Source organism: Cyclopterus lumpus, chromosome 10 (genome assembly GCF_009769545.1).
Source record: "Cyclopterus lumpus isolate fCycLum1 chromosome 10, fCycLum1.pri, whole genome shotgun sequence".
Lineage (NCBI taxonomy): Eukaryota > Metazoa > Chordata > Actinopteri > Perciformes > Cyclopteridae > Cyclopterus > Cyclopterus lumpus.
Genome location: NC_046975.1, coordinates 21,428,681 through 21,448,245, shown reverse-complemented (window position 1 = coordinate 21,448,245; position 19,565 = coordinate 21,428,681). Strand labels below are relative to the sequence as shown.

General features: G+C 42.6%; 1 protein-coding gene across 8 annotated transcripts in view; it reads right to left on the bottom strand.

Moving 5' to 3' along the window:
- ldb2a (LIM domain binding 2a) overlaps nt 1–17,697 on the bottom strand; it is an 81,246-nt gene extending 63,549 nt beyond the window's left edge. For all 8 annotated transcript variants that reach the window (XM_034543301.1, XM_034543303.1, XM_034543304.1 and 5 more), the window contains exon 1: nt 17,404–17,697. In XM_034543301.1, coding sequence (XP_034399192.1) covers nt 17,404–17,535 — 132 coding nt within the window. In that variant the 5' untranslated portion in view covers nt 17,536–17,697. The remainder of the gene's footprint in view (nt 1–17,403) is intronic.
- Between the last annotated feature and the right edge of the window lie 1,868 nt (nt 17,698–19,565).

The following is a 19,565-nucleotide window of genomic DNA, read 5'->3' as shown; positions in this document are numbered from 1 at the left end:
CTTCATTCATTAATTATCAAAACTGCTGTTGATTAAATCAAACTGAAAGACTATTTAAAGTTGTGTTTAAAAAAAAAGAACAATAATGAAGCCGCTATGGACTTTAATTTCTGAAAAGTTTACTATATTTTTTCCTTCTGCAACTTCAGCATTGTAACTTTTGCCCAAATGTGCCAATAGTGCAAGAAAAAGAAAAAAGAAAAAGGCCGACCTTTAAAAACCTATATATATATATATATATATATATATATATATATATATATATATATATATATATATATATATATATATATATTGTTATGAAAATGTTGACCAGTAATGACAGCACCCCCATTAGGTCAATCAGTGTACTGTGAATGTATCACGAGGCAGCTGTCCACTGGGAACGGACCCCACAAGCTGCTGTGTGTGTATGTGTGTGTGTGTGTGTGTGTGATTGACTAACGGTGTCATACTATGATAATCAGCTGGTGTGAACCACCAGAATGTGTGTGGTGTCCGTTTCATATGAATACATCTAAGTCAGAAGAGACTGCCGGAGAAGACGGACTGACTTTGGTGCTACTCCACATTCAGGTGGAGTTTAACCCATAATCCAGCACCAGGAGGGGGCGGGCACCCCTGGGATTGACAGTCAAATGAAGGGTCAACCAGACACTCTATATACACACACACACACACACACACACACACGGCAGATCTGTAACTCTGATGACACAAGAAAAAACATAAAGAGATCAAAAATAACTGGGTTCTGTTTGTTTAAAATGTGTTTTTACCATGAATGGATACATATGCGGTGGCCTCGCGAGAATAAAAAAGTGGAACGTTATTCAACGTGGGATTTACTCACAATAATCTACGGTGGCACATTCTGTGTGATTTATTTATTCTATAACAATTCTAACTGATTGATGTTTCTGACTAACCGGTTCACAAAATGCTGTTCACACCGACAACAAGGAAAAAACATCACCATCATTTCATGTCTTAGTTTTATAACGTTAAGGCTCAACAACCTCAAAATCTTTCAATAACCTTCAACCACAATCTCTACGATTTGTATCTTAAACCTCACTGATTACTAATTACTACTTATATATATATAACGTCAACGTAATTTAACCTCAAATTAAGTAGCACACGGTCAAATAAACCCTGACTACAATGTACACATTAACAAATGTAGCTAACGTAGCTAACGTAAATCAACACGAGTAATTTAACGTTAGCTAACTTACGTTTTCTCTCAGCCATGAAAGCTAACCAAAGATACTTTAAAGGTACTAGCTAACTCTAAAAACCTTACAATATCACTCAATATCAAACACAATAGTAATCGAAATACTGACACACCGTGCGCCCTTATTAGCCAGGTGCCAAATCAAACACTAAATACGACTAGCAAACACAACTAAATCCTATTTTTCTTTGACGGTGTTTAAATATTAGCTCCAACGTAGGTCCCATGAATAAATGATAATTTAAATTACAATAAGTATGGAAATTAAGTGAGCATGTCAAAAATATAGTGTTTTTACTTTAACTAGTTTTAGGGCTCCGGCCATTTAAAGTATAACTAAGTACAGAAATCCAGTATCCTATTCTTAAGTATACAAGGTTGAGGATCTTTTTCTTAAGTATTTCCATCCTACACTACTTTATAATTTCACTCCACTACATTTTAGAAGGAAATATTATAGTTTTTACTCCACTACATGTACCGCGCACAGATTACCACAAGTTTCACCCTTGAAGTTCACCAGTTACATTTATTTCCAACTGAACTTCCCTCTGCTGCAAAAAAAAAAAATTAGGTTTTGGGGATTTCACGAAGAAGTGTGATCCTCATTTTGACATAAACTGCATTGGATTTAGTGTTGGAGATCAATTTTTTTGGAGTGCTGCTGTCATCCTGCGGGCCCCCAGCGCTCTGTTTTAAAGACCCTTCATTAAGCTTCCTCTTACTGTTTTAATGAAAAGCGTTTTTACTTAAGCTCCCACTTCTCTTCTTTTGCAGAGAAGTCTGTCTTCCTTAAAATCCCTCTTATTCAGTTCCTACGGAAGAGGGAGTTAACCCCTCAATCAAGTTTTTCACCCACAGAGACTTTAAAAATATGGTTTCTTTATTAGACTCAATGGTACTTTATTCTTTCCACACTGTTTTCAAGCATTTAAAAATCATATTTTCTGCTCCGTATCAATACAGTTCATTTTGGCTGGTCCGGCCGTACGATATGCTTTAGTTATCTAAGAAATAACCGGCACATTTCACGCAACATGAACAGCACTTAGTTCTACGACAATAAAACAAATGGCACTTGACAGTTTCATTGCTCTGCTCCATATCACTTATTTTGTAAATTAAATATGCATTTAGTAGCGCTGGCTAATAAAGCTAAATGTTCCTCAGAACTTTTTCTTTCTCCATTATATGCAGGAGCTGCTCTGTGTATAATCTGTAACCATTAATCCTCCTCAAACTGTAGCTTTGGGCAGCTTTTTGGCCAGAGTCTCGCCAAGTTGTAAAAAAAAAAAAAAGAAAGAAAAAAGCGAGGCTGGCTGAGCCGCGGACCGGCTCGGTTTGGCTCGGATCTAAAGACAGAGGAGAAGCTGGATCGGAGCCAGACGGGCCGGAGAACAGCTAAAGCCTGGCCAGTGGACACGAGCCATGTGAATCCTCTGGCTGGAGCTGAAACCAGCCACGCTGAAGCCTCGTGGTGCTGCGGATGTGGTCTTCACTTTCAATCCCTCCACCACCGCGGGATATGTTAGGAGCTCTGCTTGTAGAAAACTGTAAATGAGACATATTTAAGAAATCCTCCAATATCCTATGAGCCCCTTTTTTGTTGTTGTTCCATCTCCCCCTGTCTCTCCCTTTGTGTCCACCTCCCCTCCCTCTCTTTCTCCCTCTCTCTCTCCGTCTCCCATCCTCTCTGCAGCTGCTCGCTGACAGACGACGACGTCCTGCCTTCGTTTACGCCCGCGGGCTCTCTGACGAACCACGTGGCGTGACGATGTTTGTTGTCAAACGTCTACAAATCGGGCGCGCCTCCGAGGGACCCCGAGGTGAACGGACGCGGTCGCACGCCGTGACGGCCGTCGGCCCGATAAGGCTCCATTGATTCAAACGGATCGCACCCCCCCCACACCCCCACTATCTGAAGAGGGATTTATCAATGTGTCAATTGCCCACCAGCCGACCACAAATCAACAGTGCTCCGCCAGGGCCCCCGCGGGGATTCATGGGAAAATCCAGAGGATCGGAGGGACAGCACAGGGAGGATCCTCAATAAATAGCAAACACAGCTGAGGGTTAAGTCGTCGCATATATGAATGTTCATACGGGAGACGCGTTACTGTAAAAACAACACAACGCCCCATTGTACCGCGTCTATCCGTCTACACACACAACCCCTTTGTGCTGTGCACCTATGCACAAATAAACCCACGCTGTTATTTACTGCATAAACTATTGCGTATGCACGCTTCACACAGCCACATAAAAGAAGACCACGGCTTTCTTCCCTCACTCTATTTCTCCTCCAACAGTCCATAAACCACTAACTCTATGTTTTACATTAACCATTTATTTTTTTTTCCTTCTCGGCAAGCTTTTTGTTAGTCTGTTTTTTGTTTCTTCTTCTTCTTCTTCTCCTCCCCGCTGCTGTTGCTTCCAGCCTCTTGTGGCAGAAAAGCCTCCAAGAGTGTAGGCGTGTCTGGGGCCTGACCTTGGAGAATTACCAATGTCTGAAGCCCCATTCAGCTCCTGAATAGCGTGGAGCCGGCTGACTGGTGGGCCAAGGGAAGTTTTACCGTTGTCAAGAGATTCAAAAAGCTTCAGGTTGTTGGGTAGCATAACAACTTAACAGATATATAGATTCTCTCGATGTTTAGCAAGGCAGCTTTTAGTTTGACTGTTTGGTGAAGGCCAAGTCAGAAGAGACTGCCGGAGAAGGACACTTTAAATAGAAGTCAAATAAAGCTGTAATTATATAGATTATATATATATATATATATATTGTTTTTTTAAAGAAGTTTACAGCTCTTGTGCACGGCCTCGGTTATGCTAATTTTTGTGGCAGCAACTTGGACAATAACCGTATTTGGTAGATCACTATCGACCAAAAAAAACCAAGATTTTGATGATTGATTGGAGGCTCCCGATGTGAATAGGCTAAACAATGTAAATAACATATATCACAATAGACAATTCTCTTTTGCATTACAAGTTTTTTCCGAAATCTTACGTTTAAAAAAAAATAATACAAATGAGGCATTATCTATATCTAACTATTGGTGAATTTAGGGGAACTCTACAGTCGCAAATAGACAAGGTAGTAAAATAAACACCTCAATGTGAATTCTGGAGGTCTTCTTCCCACTAGTCCCACATTGCCCAATGTTATGACGCCAACTTGGGTTCTGGGATGTTTTTTTTTTTTTTAATTTTAATTTTGTAATCTTTATGGACATTAACAGACCAAACAAATAATCAGTTCCTTAAAAATGCTTTGCTTTTCTCATTTTCTCTCGCCACAGAATGAAACCCCCTGACGTGGTGGTCCCCCGGACTAAGACTTAACCACACATGCAGGTGCCGTTTCTATTTAAGGGCTCCTTTAAGGATGACAAAGTACAAGAACCACTCCTTTAGACTGCACAGACAACACCGCTTTAATCATGTCGGACTCAGTGCACACTAATGTCTCTGCGCAGGTTTACCCTCTTGGGTCTTAAGTGTTTTTATATAATGCAAACTTAACATGTTGCCGCACTTGGCCACCTTTACAGCCACCGGCCGGGGTTACGCAGATGAGGAGAAATGAATGCAGCACATGGGGGTGGAGGGGTGGGATGGGGGGTGTGGGGGGGGGAGAGTCATTACCCTTAAACAGCTACCGCACATTCACCGGGAATGAACTTTTCAGAGAGGAAGTTCCCACGTTTATTAATTGCATGCCTGCCAATTTTACTGAGGCATTGTTACCATCCGCCCCCTCTCTCTCTCTCTTTTGGTGTCAGGAGTCACAGGCAGCAGTCGGACACCTCCGTTTGTGTCTCGGCGTCTAGATTTAAGGTCGATGTTCATACCACAAGAAGTTGTTTTTTTAAATGTAGGAAAACATGCACAAGGGGAGCTCGGCTGCAAAGGATGCATCCAGCACCACTGGCTTTCACCCAGAAGGTCAGCTTCTGGGTGAAAAGCCTGCTGAAGTGCCCTTGAGCAACGCACACACTGACTGACAAGTGGGACTCGGCTAACTTCCCCCCCACCCCCCAAAAAAACCCACTGTCTTTCTGTCTGAAAGATAGAAAACTAGCTCCCGACCTCATCCAGGGTGGCATGTAGCGATGATGTGTGAGCGTCTTCAAGCGAGCACCAAAAGGATTTTTGTTTAACCTTTTCCAGATTGTTTGGTTTGGATATTTTTCTTAGAGATTAACATCCTTTTATGGAGCAGGATCCTCTGGCGGCCCCCCTTCAGATGTGTCTTGTGACCCCATCGAGGGGTCCCAACCTCCAGCTTGGGAAACACTGGATTAGAGGCTTTGCAGGGGGGTTTTTTTTAGACAATTGTGGATTTTTTTTTATTTTTATATCTTTGGGTCTTGGCCTAAACGGCCCCCATTTGAAGATATCGCTTTGGAAATCTCTTTTACAATATGGGACCTTTAACCGTTTAATGTGTAAAACGATTAAAGGTCCCATCTTGTAAAACGTGAGATTTCCATGTCATTTTTTTTATTACAAAGCAGGTCTAAGTGCTGTATAAATACTGTGAAAGTATTAAAACATTCAATCCATAGAGAAATAGACAAAGCCTTTATGCAGAAGCTGTGACTTTTAATGAGCCATCAGGATTTCCTTACGCTTGTAATAAAACTATATCATATATGGAGACCATCTACCAGTTTCAGTTCCTCTTGGAGTAAATGTGAAAGGTTGCCTTGAAACAGAAAATTGCATATCATTTTTTGGTGAAATATTACAGCATGTAATCACTGGACACTACGTTGGGCATAAATATCCCACAATGCAATGCGTAGGTGATGACAATGTGACAATAGCGGGCAACTCTGTACTGTCAATAACAATAAAATACAAGTATAAGATTTCACTTTGCTCGGCGTTATGTACTTAAAAAAAACATAAAAGACTTTACGATTCTCATAAATCATCGTTTGGTCCCAGAGGTTTTGACAAGGGTTGCCATGGTTACACGTATCCGACCGGCAAAGAGGCTCTCGGGAAGTGACGAGGTATTTACAGTTCAGTGCATCTTGCGTCGTTCCAAACAAAAGTATGTTTAACGAGCGCATGTAACACGACACGACGGGAAGCAAACATGCGAGAAGTGTCTCCTTTGAATAAATAATCAAAATAAAAACAACACAATCATTAGTTCCGGCTCAACGAATAAAAAGCCGAGCGGCTCACCTCCATGAAGACAAACCCCAAAATAAAGTCAATACGCAACAGCCGACACGCAAGATGGAGGGCACGGTGTTAAGTGACAACGAACGTCAATAAGGACGAAAATAATAAAACAACAACAAAATGCTTGAATGATAAAGCGGGGGAAGTCAAATTATTTACAGCACCCCATGAGAAATTAAAAACCAAAAAGGAAGGCGAGCGTTCGGGCTGCGACTCGGACACAATAACAGTGTGTTGCCCACCCGGCCTGTATTCCCCACTGCGGAGCTGTTTACGCCAGTAAACAATCAACAGGAAACTCAATCAATACCGGATTCATCACACCCGCAGATGTTGTTGGGCTCAGGACAGGTGAACGTGCTCGGCTGTGACGTCACACATTCAGACTTGAAACTGTTGCTCGTTGGTGACCACGATGGCGTCCGCAGCGCTGTAATGAGTTTTGAAGAATTTTTTAATGTGTGAAATGAGAAGGCTAAACATGAAGGAATTTTTTTAATTATTATTTATTTATTTATTTATTATTCTTTTATTTATTATAATTAACTGTTTGGGGTCAAATAAAAAAAATACTATAAAAAAAAGTAATATTATTCCTTTTAATCTATATGTATGTGTGTGTGTGTATATGTATATATATATATATATATATATATATATAATAATGTATGTGTAATCAATATGTAATTATGTCAAAGTTTTGATTAAAATAAAAATATTAATTCATTAAGAAATATATATTTATTTGCATCCATACATCCATTTGTACTACATTACCAACTGTATTATTCAATAACTACAACCTACGTAATAAAAAGATACGCATCTCGAATAATAGGGGTGTTTTCTGACCACGTGAAAAAAACCTGAAAGATTAAATTAAAAAACAGCCCATTTCCCTATTCATTCAGAATAGTTCAGCAAAATGATGAAACAGCCAGAAACCGACTCCGGGTGTAACTAAACCTGAAGAGCAGCGCGTCTCCCCGGGGGGTCCCTGAACCCAGCACCGAGCTGATGAAATAGCGTGATGTGTTTATACAGCACAAGTTAACCGTCTAGTGACATCCAAAAAAAAAAAGCCAATCAATTTTTTTTTTTTTAAAAAGACCAAAGTAAATCTACTTCTTCAGAAGGAAAAAAGTTTTAGGATGATGTGCAATTAGGACGGGGAGTAAAAGAAGAAAATCATAATATGGTTGACACAAATGCTTTTTAGACGCAAACAGAAATGTGAAGAAGATACATCCCAGCAACAACAACAAAAACAAACAAATAAAGGCTAACATTGCCAAAAAGAAAAAAACAAACAAACAAACAAACAAATTGGCCTTTGGGTTTCGGAAGCAGACAAATCTTTGGAAATGTAAAAAACAAAATAAAGTACCGCAAAACTAGGTGACCTTCCTAAAATCTTACCTAGTAGAGAGAGAGAGAGAGAGAGAGAGAGAGAGAGATGGTTTCAGAAAGGTACAAACAATCCTGAAGGCCGGTCTCGGGCGTCTTATTCAAAAGACGCGTCGACCGAGCGGCTCAAAGCGGCGTGGATGCGACCCCTGACCTCTTCGGTTTCAGGACGCCCCCCCTCCTTTCCGACCACGTCGGGCGGGGGCGAGACAACAACAGGACATACACGGACCGCGAGGCCACGTCTGCCTCCCGTGTTATCTGAGCGTCAGCCTGGAAGGAACCGGGGGGGGGGGGGGGGGGGGCAGGAAAAAGGTGGGTCCATTGTCCCAACATCCTGGATCCCACTGACGCTCATTGTTTCACCAGAAGAGGCCTTGTGAGGGGGGGGGGGGGTTTCACGTTTTTTTTTCTTCGAAAGGATTTTTCTGGGAACATCCTCTCAGAGCGTCACACACACGTGTGTGTGTGTGTGTGTGTGTGTGTGTGTGTGTGTGTGTGTGTGTGTGTGTGTGTGTGTGACGCATTACTGGAACGACAAACGAGTCTATTGTGCGAATGTTGTCACATTAAATATGCACATTGGGGCGGAGATCATATCCAAACCGGTGTGTGTGTGTGTGTGTGTGTGTGTCTTTCTTTAATACCTCAGCTGTCGAGTAGACGTGTTTATCGTTTTACTTGCCTTCAATTATGATTATTATTTTTTATTACCGGCTGCCCGAGCGTGTGAGTGTTTACGTTTACGTCCGCGAGACAGAATTCTAAGAGGCAGTCAAACTTTACAGGCGTGCAGTCGACATCGAAATGAAGGCCGAAGATGGCTGTGGTCAGAGCCTCTGCAATAACTGTGAGCACACTGACATATCATCATCTTCATATCTTTTATGGGATGTCTTTTTTTTTTTTTTGTTGTTTACATGCCCTCTTCCTTCCAGAGGCTCTGGTGCTGCGCTCCCCCCTCCTGTTGTACCTGTAGAGGGAACTACAACAACACTCTTGCCAGATGTTCATATTTCTGTCTGTGGACAGATTCTTGTCACATCTTGCATCACAACTGTGCCAGATGCAGTCACGAAAGAACATGTGACAGGTGTGTGGTTGAGATCCAAATTAAGGCCCGGCTTTTTTTTTTTTAGAAAGATGGGTGTGATCCGAGCGAGGAAGGAGTCGGCTAGGAAGTGATGAGGTTGGGGCATCCCGATGTGAGCGCTGAGATTGCGCGGTGAGAGTTAAAAGTTGTGGGCCTTTCACATTGTTCTTTGGCATGTTATTGTTGTGAAAATATTAATTATAGCTGCTTTAAAGACAGCGTTTTATTCAATAGCGTGGACGGCAGACTCCAGGGCTACACTCGTGTCCTAAGTAGCTATTGTTGTGACGCCATGTCTTCGATATGTCAGTCCTGAGACTCGTTTTCGCTTTTGGATATTAATAAAAGTCGTCCAAATAGCCATCACTGTGGTCCGTATAAGCAGATGTGAATTACTGTCCCGGATAACTTGGAATAAGACGGAAAATTGTTTTAAATGTGCTGTTGAATTGTATGTTAATATCGTTATGAACATTCAGGTTTTTTCAAAACAAGAGAAACTGCATTTCTGCAGAAAGGGAGTTAAATAAGAGAAGGAGAGTGATTCAGTCCTTTCAGTGACTGGCAGCATTATGAAAAATATGAAAAAATAAAATTGTTTTTTAATGTAAGAGCTCTGAGTAACGTTTATGGGTCCACAAAAACAGAACTGTGAATCATAATAACAACAACAACACATATCAGAGACAGAGAAATACATAATAATGCTGTTTAGTCAGTCAATAACAAAATACACATGTACTTATTTAGGGCTCCATTGTTTTGTCGGGTGAGTGGAAAGAAGCTTGAATGTATTTGATAATTCAATGGACTCCGTTCACATCAACATCGCCCAATCAATACTTGAATTATAATCCATTAATTAACACATTAGCTGTGAAGATTTGCTGTGTCACCGAGGCTGTTTTTGAACATATAAAACGAGGATTAACATCGGAAACATCTACGACAAATAAAGAGCCACTGCCCCTCTCTCTCCGACACAATTAACACGTGTTTTTAATAAATTGTTTAATTGATTTTAAAGCCTTTTGTTCAGTTTTACATCATTAAAGTGGTGACACGGGAGAAGCCTTCCCGGTGACACCTGCAGTGGCTTGTTTTCCCCCGATGGTAGATAAATCCAACCGTAATGGTTCAGATAAGGCCGGCGCGATACACCTTTCTGGTAATTACTCTCAGCCAGTTTCACACACTGTAAAAAATGCCTCCGTTAGCAAGAGTTTAATAAATGTCTCTCGACGTTGAAATGTTTCTCCGTCCGGTCCAAAGTTTAAATTCAACTAATTGTTTTCAACTCTTAAAGGAAAACTACCAGCGTCGACATCTTAAGATTTATTAATCGTGTACTTTTGTGAACGGTTGTGTACTTAAATTACAAGTTATCGTTGTAACAAATTAGCTTTTCGTTGTTTGTACAAACTCTTTTCCTTCATTTTTTAAGGATAATTTCTGGGGGAATTTGAATAGTTTTGTGTTGTTACTGAAGTAGTTGTTGTTGTTGTGTTACGACTCGACCTCCCTGCTCTCATGACTGTATAGATGTTTTGTTTTTGGACATCTTTTAATATGTGTACCGGCAAACGATTAGCGGTCGAGGCTAACGGGGGAGCCACTAAAATAAACAACAACAAACATGGCCGTCTCTTTTGCGTCCTTCGTTTTGAGTTGATCGAATAGAACTCCTGGGTTTCGTTGTTTCTAATACGGATTGAAAATACTCACTGGAATGATAATAATGATAATATTGCATTTAATTTATAAAGCGCTTTTCAAGGCACTCAAAAACACGATGTCTTGTAGAGGTCAACGAGTTGCCTCGTTCTGGAGATAAATCGGCCTCAGAGATGCCCGCTTTCTTTTCGAGATGGCACTCGTCTCGCGGTGCTCAAAAGCGCCAAAAGAAAATACATCTCGGAAAGGAATTTAGGAACTTAAGTTTCCTGTATTTTCCACATAAAACTGTTTACAACAAGGTTTGTGGATTATCTTGAGAAAACCGGGTCACGATTCCTGGAAAAGAGACATTTCCCTGTCGAGTTTTTTTTGCCATGAAGTCTCGTCGTATTGGAGAGGACGGACACGTCGACCGCCAATATCTCCAACACTCACACCAAAAACCATCTACATTGATAAATAGATGTATTTTTTAATTCAGTGGTGAACCGTCTCTTTAAGAACGCTGATTTTCTTCGTCTTATACGACGGTTGCACAAAACAAACTATTTGAAGACAACCTTTTTGCTCACAATATTCTGATTCTGACCCGGGCGTCAACAATCTTCAGACTAATCATCATTATTTGCGCCTCTTGAAACCCCCCCCCCCCCCCCCCCCCCCCCCCCTCCTGACAGGAACGAGGGATTTCGCCATAATGAACACTCCAGTTCCTCCGGTTCCACGGTCGAGCCCAATGAGTCAGCTCTGTGGTCCCATTTTCAATAATGAGAATGAGACTAACTATGCGCAATGGACACAAGCAAGAATCCGGCGAACGTCCGTCCTGCCAATCACGGGGCCGACTGATTGCACGTGTGTCCACGCGAGGAAGAGTGTGACCATTAGTCCCACCGTCGGTGGCGGCGGCGGCCCCCGTGGGTGTTATTACGGCGCCTCCATTAAAATGCTTTTGTTTTGCCTCTTTTTCGCCCTCTGTGTTGTAGTTTTACTTACAGTGTAATTCTGTGTCGCCGCTCTCCTCCGCTGAATATTAATGCCGTCTATGCTAATGGACTTTACGCCGGCTGAGGTCGGCCAGGCTCCTCCTCTGAATGTTAATCCGCCGCCTCATTTGCATACGCTTAAGTGTCAAAATTCCCCCCCCCCACACAAATCATCGCAGCTGCCCCCGGAGCGACGGCACAGAAACAATGTGGTCGCGCCGTACGAGCGGCAATCAAATCCACATCGAAGAGCCCCGTTTAGATTGCCGGGTCACAGCGGGTCCACGTTGTGTAAAAATGAAGGTAATGGGATGGCAGTCAGACCCCGCTGCAGAAATACAGCCGGGCAGGTAATAAGTATGAACGGAGCGGGTAATAAGGTCGGGATGGAAACGGACCCCGAGTCATCGCAGGAGCAAGAATGTTTAAGCTGCAGCACAGTTATCAGTTCAGAGGTGAACGCTGATCCCAGGCAAGCGGCGCGGCGCTAGTCGTGTGTCGTTTGTTGTGTTGTTCTTTTTTTACTCCTTCTTATTTCTGAGTGCACGGCAGGTGAAAAAGGTGAGAAGGAACAGAAAGGAAGAGTTCCACCTAAAAAGAGTTGTTAACGAGGCCGAAAGCAGATGATATTATTTCTGTCTATTCGTGGAATTTGAGTCAGATGAAACGTCAGCGTTGCAAACCACAACTCTCAAGGGAGGGGGGGGGGGGGGGGGGGGGCATTGTGTCACCATCAAATCAGCTGGAGCAATTAGTCAATTCACTGATTAGACAACTATTTTCAAAATCATTTAAAAAATAATATTTTGAGATCAGATTTGATCCATTTATCGTAGACAATCAAAACACACGTTTTGGAATAATGTGATTGTAAAGAAAATGTGTGTTTTTGTTGACATTATGTATGATGATTTGAAATGATTATTAATAAACTGCAGATTAATCAATGGGAATACTCATTAGTTCATCATCGTTATGGCGAAGCTGTAAGGAGCGATTGATAATGTGATTAGTCAACGACTTTGTCCATCAATTAATCATTTTTGTGTGTTTAAAAAAAAAAAAAAAAGGCGCAATTAGTAGGATGTGTCGGCTGCTGCTTGTAAACTTAACGAGGGTCACGACGCCCTGCAGGCCGGGAGAGAAAACCGACTGGGTTTCTATCGGCGGTGCACGGCCACCATTTTTGGAGTTTCCTCTCGGACGCTTCCGGTCTTCCACCTGGACGTTTCTACAGAGATCGACACCCAGAAACATGCTGAACACGGCAACAAAATATAAAGGAACTACAGACTGAGGTTAGGATCCACTTTTTAGTGGGTCATAAGTGATGATTGAGAGGGGTCATTATATATATATACATTATAATGTTTCCGTTTTTCTCTAGTGCGAGAAAGTAGATCAATCAACAGATTATTGGGTACTGCGAATAACGATGTATCGCAGCCCTATGATCTCCACCTCACAGCTCAAAGCAAACACTTCACGTTGGACATGTTGTACACCTAAAAGTAAACTAGCAAACAGCATTAAAAAAACAACCTGCCCAATGCACTGAACTCCACCCGACTCTTACCTGTCTGTCGTGGCACGAGAGCATCCGAGGGTTTAACGGACGCTGCAAACGTTTCACACTAAAGGTTCCAAATCAAAAGAGTAAAACCAGAGTCTAGAAGTTGTTACTTTCGACCCCCTGCAGGATTCACATGTCACGTCTCCTCGCACAGACGATCGTTTCCTCGGGGAGGGGTAAGAAAGTCTCCTCAAAGTGTCCTTGAGTCCTTGAGTCCTTGAGTCCTCGATGAACGAGACACACGGAAGAGATTCTACCAGAGGAGGGACTCCAGTCGACCCCCCCCCCCCCCTGTTTAAAAAGTCCTCGGCGCGAGAAGGAACGCAAACGACAGCCGTTAAGACGCTTGAAAAATCATTTTCATATACTGGGATCAACAAAACATATATCGCACCCCCCCCCCCAAAAGAAAGGCTTCAATGTGTCTCTTCACACACTGACAATCCAAAACGGAGGAATTAACGCCGTTATATGTTCTTTGGATTTGTTCCGTACGCTTTAAAAGTCTCCCTGCTCGTAACGACGGGTCTGGAGGGATTTTTTTATTTTTTTTATTTTTTAACAGCTCATGAAACACAGTCGTGGCGGTTTTTATCGCCTCGGCAGCTCCAGACTTTTCCAGATTTTTGTGAGAATTGCTTCGGTTTCAGAAGCCTGCTACGGGAGACGATGCATTATGTAATGCGTCAGCTGTAAAGTATTGCTGAATATTATGGGTTTTCATTGTTGTTGCTGTAGACGGTCCTTTACTTGCAGCGTTATGATCCCAAATCCTGAATAAATCTATGTTCCCGTGTCTTATAGATGTAGAGGTGTTACACCTCTCTGATTACATGGGTACCACTATGTCTTTGTCTCTGAATGCCTTTTTTTTTTAAAATGTATTTCTTCGTGCTTCGTCAATATGAAACGTTCAAAAATGTTTTCCGTTTCGGGTGTAATGTCAACGCTTTATGCTCATTTCCATATTTTGAGTGGCGGAGGAAAAGGTGAAAGTTTGAAAGTTTGAATGAAATCGGAAGAAAAAGAGAAGAAAAACATTAAACGATTCATTATTTCCCACACACACACACACACACACAGCGAGTGGGATCTGAGGCGGTGAAGCTCAATGTCAACAAAACACCGGGGTTAGAGATCGTCGTACAATTTCAAAAAACCCGAGTTGATCAAACTTCAATAAAAGACCAGTTCTACTGCCAGCAGTTTATATAAAAAAACAGAGAGATGTGGATCTACAACAGCTGCTCGCAGCGAAAAAACATTGATGAAATATTCAAGACAAACAATCCGCCAGGACAGTTCAGCTATTTTTTTTTTTTTCCTCTAATGGAATCCAGATTTTTGGGCAAGAAACATTCCAAACTTCCTGTTTTTGTACGAACAGTCGTCGTGGGCCCAGCGCCGACACTGACACCGCGTCGAAGTCGTCTTTGTAGGAGTTGGACTGAGCGGCAGAACATGACCCCTTCAGGCACGCATCATCATTAAGGGACCGGCAGCTGACCCTCGCTTTACAGGAAGTAAACCTTCACCAAGCATATGGATATGTTTTCAGTAGAGTTTTCAAAAAGAGACAATGTCGTGTTCCGCATTGAGCTCCGTAAGGACGGATTTCCATTACAATCTTTTCAACTATTTCCCCATGCAAAAAGGTGTAAATTGAAGGCTACAGTTATGCATTCACGAGCATAATTGCTATATAATTTCGTTAAAAGCCTGAACTGAGCCGTATGTATATGTATTTATATATATATATATATATATATATATATATATATATATATATATATATATATATATATATATATATATATATATATGGCACATCTGGATGCAAACAAATTTCAAAAGCTGGATGCATTTATTTTCCCCGAGCTATAAAGACACTATTTCTCCCTCATTATATTTCCCCCACCTGCATTTTCAAACACACAGTGACAAACACACACCCAGCTGACGGGAAGACGTTATTGTACACTCCTTCCATTGAAGACGGGAGACGAGGAGGAGAATGGAGACGCTACCGACACCACAAGGAACAAAATTAAAAAAACAAATTACATGATTATGCAATCATGTAATTTAGTCTAGAGGAGATGCAGGTAATGGTTTAAACTGATGTGCGTCTGCTTAACGTCTGTGTGTGTGTGTGTGTGTGTGTGTGTGTGTGTGTGTGTGTGTGTGTGTGTGTGTGTGTGTGTGTGTGTGTGTGTGTGTGTGTGTGTGTGTGTGTGTGTGTGTGTTCACATCATGCAGCTCATGCATGTGTCGTTTGTGCTGTATGCACGTCCGGTGGTTCCATGCGTGCATGCGTGTGTGTTTGTGTGTGTGTGTGTGTGTGTGTGTGTGTGTGTGTGTGTGTGTGTGTGTGTGCGCACAGTGATTGCACTCAGTGTCTGGGTGTGTGTGTGTGGTGCGGGTGTCGAGGTCCACAGGGGCTCGGACCACTCCGTATGAATAATGCATCAAACCGGGCCGTTGCATCTCAGCATCGCCTCGCTCTGCTTAAAGTTGCAAGTTCCTGTTCAGGAAAGTCGGCATCGTTGCTGCAGCAGCAGCAGCTCGGGCTCGAAAAAAAAATACATATTTCCTTTAAATGTCTGCGACGATTTCATATGGAATCATTGAATTGCGGTATATTTAATCATGAACTCAAAGTGGGAATCAGATTCCAGCCTTCGAGCGTCCAGCAGCAACCAGAACTCAAATTATTTACAGAATTACATACAAACAAGCATTGATTTGTCAATTCATAAAGAATTAATTCAATTTAAAAGGGATTTCTTCAGGGAGAAAAACGACAATATTCTCTAGTTCAGTTCATATTTCCTGGTTTTCTTATTTTTCTGTGACAGTTGGGTGAATATTGTTTGGGTCTGCAGGTCAGACAAAGCAAGACATTGTTCGAGGTCACCCACTCTGAGAACCCGTGATGGAGAGATCCCTTTTTTTTGTGCTATTTACTGATATTCTATTGGCACGATTATGAATTATGAATTCAGAACCAATTAGTAGACCAATAATGAAAAGAGTCCCTAGTTGCAGCCCCTTTTTATAGTTTAAAAAGTGAACAGTTAGGCTGCTAAAAGGTGCTTTCTATCGCATTCAGCTGCTCTCTATTCCCCTAAACACGCGACTCCAGGACAAACCTCACATGTTGGGGTGAACTTCTAAATCGGCAGATTTACACATTTGAGATCACAGAAGCGACGCTGGAGACAGATGCTGGCTAATTCACAGCGGGATCACCAAAGGTTTAAGTCTGAATCACACTGCACACACACACACGCACACACACACGCACACACGCACACACGCACACACACAACTGGCTGAGCAGCCAACTAGTTGAAGCATCAGGAAACTGAAAGGAAGTCACACTCATCAGACTTTGCAATGAGGGGTCACTTTCATTGAGGGAAAAACTTCATCCGCACAGACTCAGTGATGAATCATGAATCATGAATCATGAATCATGAATCATGAAGCATGAAGCATGAAGCATACATCAAACACACACACACCCCACAGTGGGAAAACAACTCTGCATTTCATGTCGGTCTTGAGCTGTTGCAGTTTTTTAACCAAACACATATGCAAATATGTGTGTGTGTGTGGGGGGGGCGAAATGGAAATATATGCACATTATTTAAGTGCACGTGAAACAGCTACTTAGCCTCATGCAACCGGGTGTAAATATAACATTCTGTATTAGTAATATGTCTCTACTGGCCAAACAGCTGTGCATCTTAATCTGATGAGTCTTCAAATCACATTCCGTATATTCACAGTTTCACCTGATGTTTTCACTTCAGGTGGATCTCAGACTCGGGGGGGGCACAAGTCGTGATTTTTACATTTTAAAACAACTTATTAAATTGCCACGTGAACGCATCTCTTCCACATATCATCTTCTTCTTTGTTTTTTTTTTTTTTGGGGGGGGGGTTATTACTTCAGATTATGGTATTTGTCTTCACACCGGAGCCTGTTTACTTTCAACCTCAGGAATGTTTGGCACTTTTTTTGCACCTCCTGATTGACAGACCGTGATGCCGACCCGAGTCTCTCTCTCTCTCCCTCCAGCCCCCCAAACATCCCGTCCCTCCACGGCCGCACCGGACCCTCCGCAGCCCCCCCCCCCCCCCCCGCTACACCCTCCCGTCGGTACCGCGGCAGCTACATCCCTCCTCTCCCCTCCTCCCCCCGGTTCGGGGCTCTCACCTCTGTGCGCGTCTGCAGCCGCTTGTTCATCTCGTAGATCCGATACTCGGGCTGGACCATGTAGGGCGCGTGCCTCCTGTAGAAGGGTCCGAACGGAGACGAGTAGAACGGGTCGGGGGTTGAGTTGGACATGGTGGCTCCTGGCGAGGCGCGCGGCGGTGCGATTTCAACATCCAGCGGGCACGGCGGCGCACATTGGAGCGCGATGCTCTCCAGAAGACCCTCCAGGAGGAAGCAGCCGCTGTCGAGTCGGAGCTGCACTCTGCAAGTTGGCCTGCCTAGTTCGCTGCTATAGAGTGGTGCTGGAGGAGGAGGAGGAGGAGGAGGAGGAGGAGGAGGAAGAAGAGGAGGGGGAGGAACAGGAGAGGGAGGGGGGGGGGGGGGAGTAGAATTGAAGGGGGAGGAGGGAAGTCGTTTCCTGTTCCCCCTCAAGAACTACGCTCAGTTTTTGTTTTTTTTGCACTCTTGCAAAGTTCAAGTAAGATCTCTGTGTGCGCGAGTGTGTTCTTTGTGTGTTCTCTGGTCTCAATCAATGCATTGTTTTTAGTTTGCACACGTGCGTTTGTGTGTGGTGGAAGCATAAAGAAAAGAAAGTCACATTGTGGTTGAGAAGGGAAATTAAAGAATCTATAGGTTTTTTTTTCTTCTTTTCTTTAAATTCCTGGAAGAAGCATCATCACGTTCCAGCATATTAAAAAGGTTTTAATGATATGAAACCAGGACTTGCCAAAAACTGATTGGTCCCCGAATAGTACAATGGGCAGATGGGTTCAAGGGGAACAATTCAAACTGCTCTGTTACAATGCCAGATATGAATTTATGGGATGGACATATTGACTAGAACAACAACGCGTGTCTGCGGCATATCAGAAATATATTTGGTTTTAAGGAATGTTTGAACTCTTTGAATAAAGATGTTTATCTCCAGTGCTATCAAAATCATACTACTGTTATTATTATTCTGAAAATAACTTAATTAGGTAATTTCATGTTTTCTGGAAGATCGTCTAAAAACAAATCTAAATGTAAAATCCTTTTGTTAAAAAAAAAAAAACCAACAATAAAATGAAAGAAGATCTCGTCGTGAGTAACAAGTTGAATATTCTTCTTCATGAACACGCCAAACATCTAAACTCTGGGAGTTAAAGACGCAGCGGGCTGATGAGAGCGTGCTGAGCAACACAGCTGACGAGTCTGCACTCGTGAAAAAGAAACCGCCCATTTTATGTGTAACATGATTTCATAATAGCGTATTGATCGTGTTTCCTGCAGTCGATGCTGCTAATGACATAATCTTAGTACCTGGCTATGCACCAAGTGGCATCATTTTTGATTAAGTGAAGGTAGAGGAGGTAGAAGGGGGTGGTGGGGAGTGTGAGTGTGTGTGTGTGTGTGTGTGGGGGGGGGGGGGGGGGCTCTCTGCTTTGTCTGCTGCAGTGGAGCGCCTGCAATCCACAATGTCACTCTGAATGTTAACAAGTCAAAACATGTGAAACACGTCAGATTTTCCCATTTAATTCAGTAACGTGCGCACACTGGTAGGTCCGTAATGGATCGTCATTACCGCGAAGCCGCAGAGTGTAAGATTAGCAAATTCAAGGTTTTACATTCAGTGGTACAGTAGAGTCGTCGTCGCACGGCTCAAATACGGGTATTAAACTTTCTGCATGCCAATTTCAATGCGTTTTTAAAAAAAACAATAGTTGATCACGGCCTGTTTAAACCATTAAGGGGCCCTGGGGGAAAAGTTTGCATTTGGGCCCCTGTAACCACCACATACCACACTAATCACTTCCAAGTTCCCAAATAAATCCGGGTACAACCAGTATTCATGTTTTAGAACAGCATTTATTCAACATTATTAGGAATATACACCGTGTGTTTGCAATGTCCTTGCTTTTTTAATATGTTTTTCAGCTTTTTTTTATGCTTTAATGCTGACACGAAGCATTGTGGAATTAGCTAGCTCGCTAACTAGCCAGCTGTCCGCTAGCTAGCTTGTTGACGCCGCCGTGCTTTGACGCGTCGGACGTAGCCGTCACTCGTCCGACGGTAGCAATGTGCTTTTCCCAGGACAACTGTGTGCAGGTCGAGGCGTTCAGTTGTTAAATTGTACTCGTTTACTTTCGCTCCTCCGCTGCTCGTTACCGCCGCTACTGCAG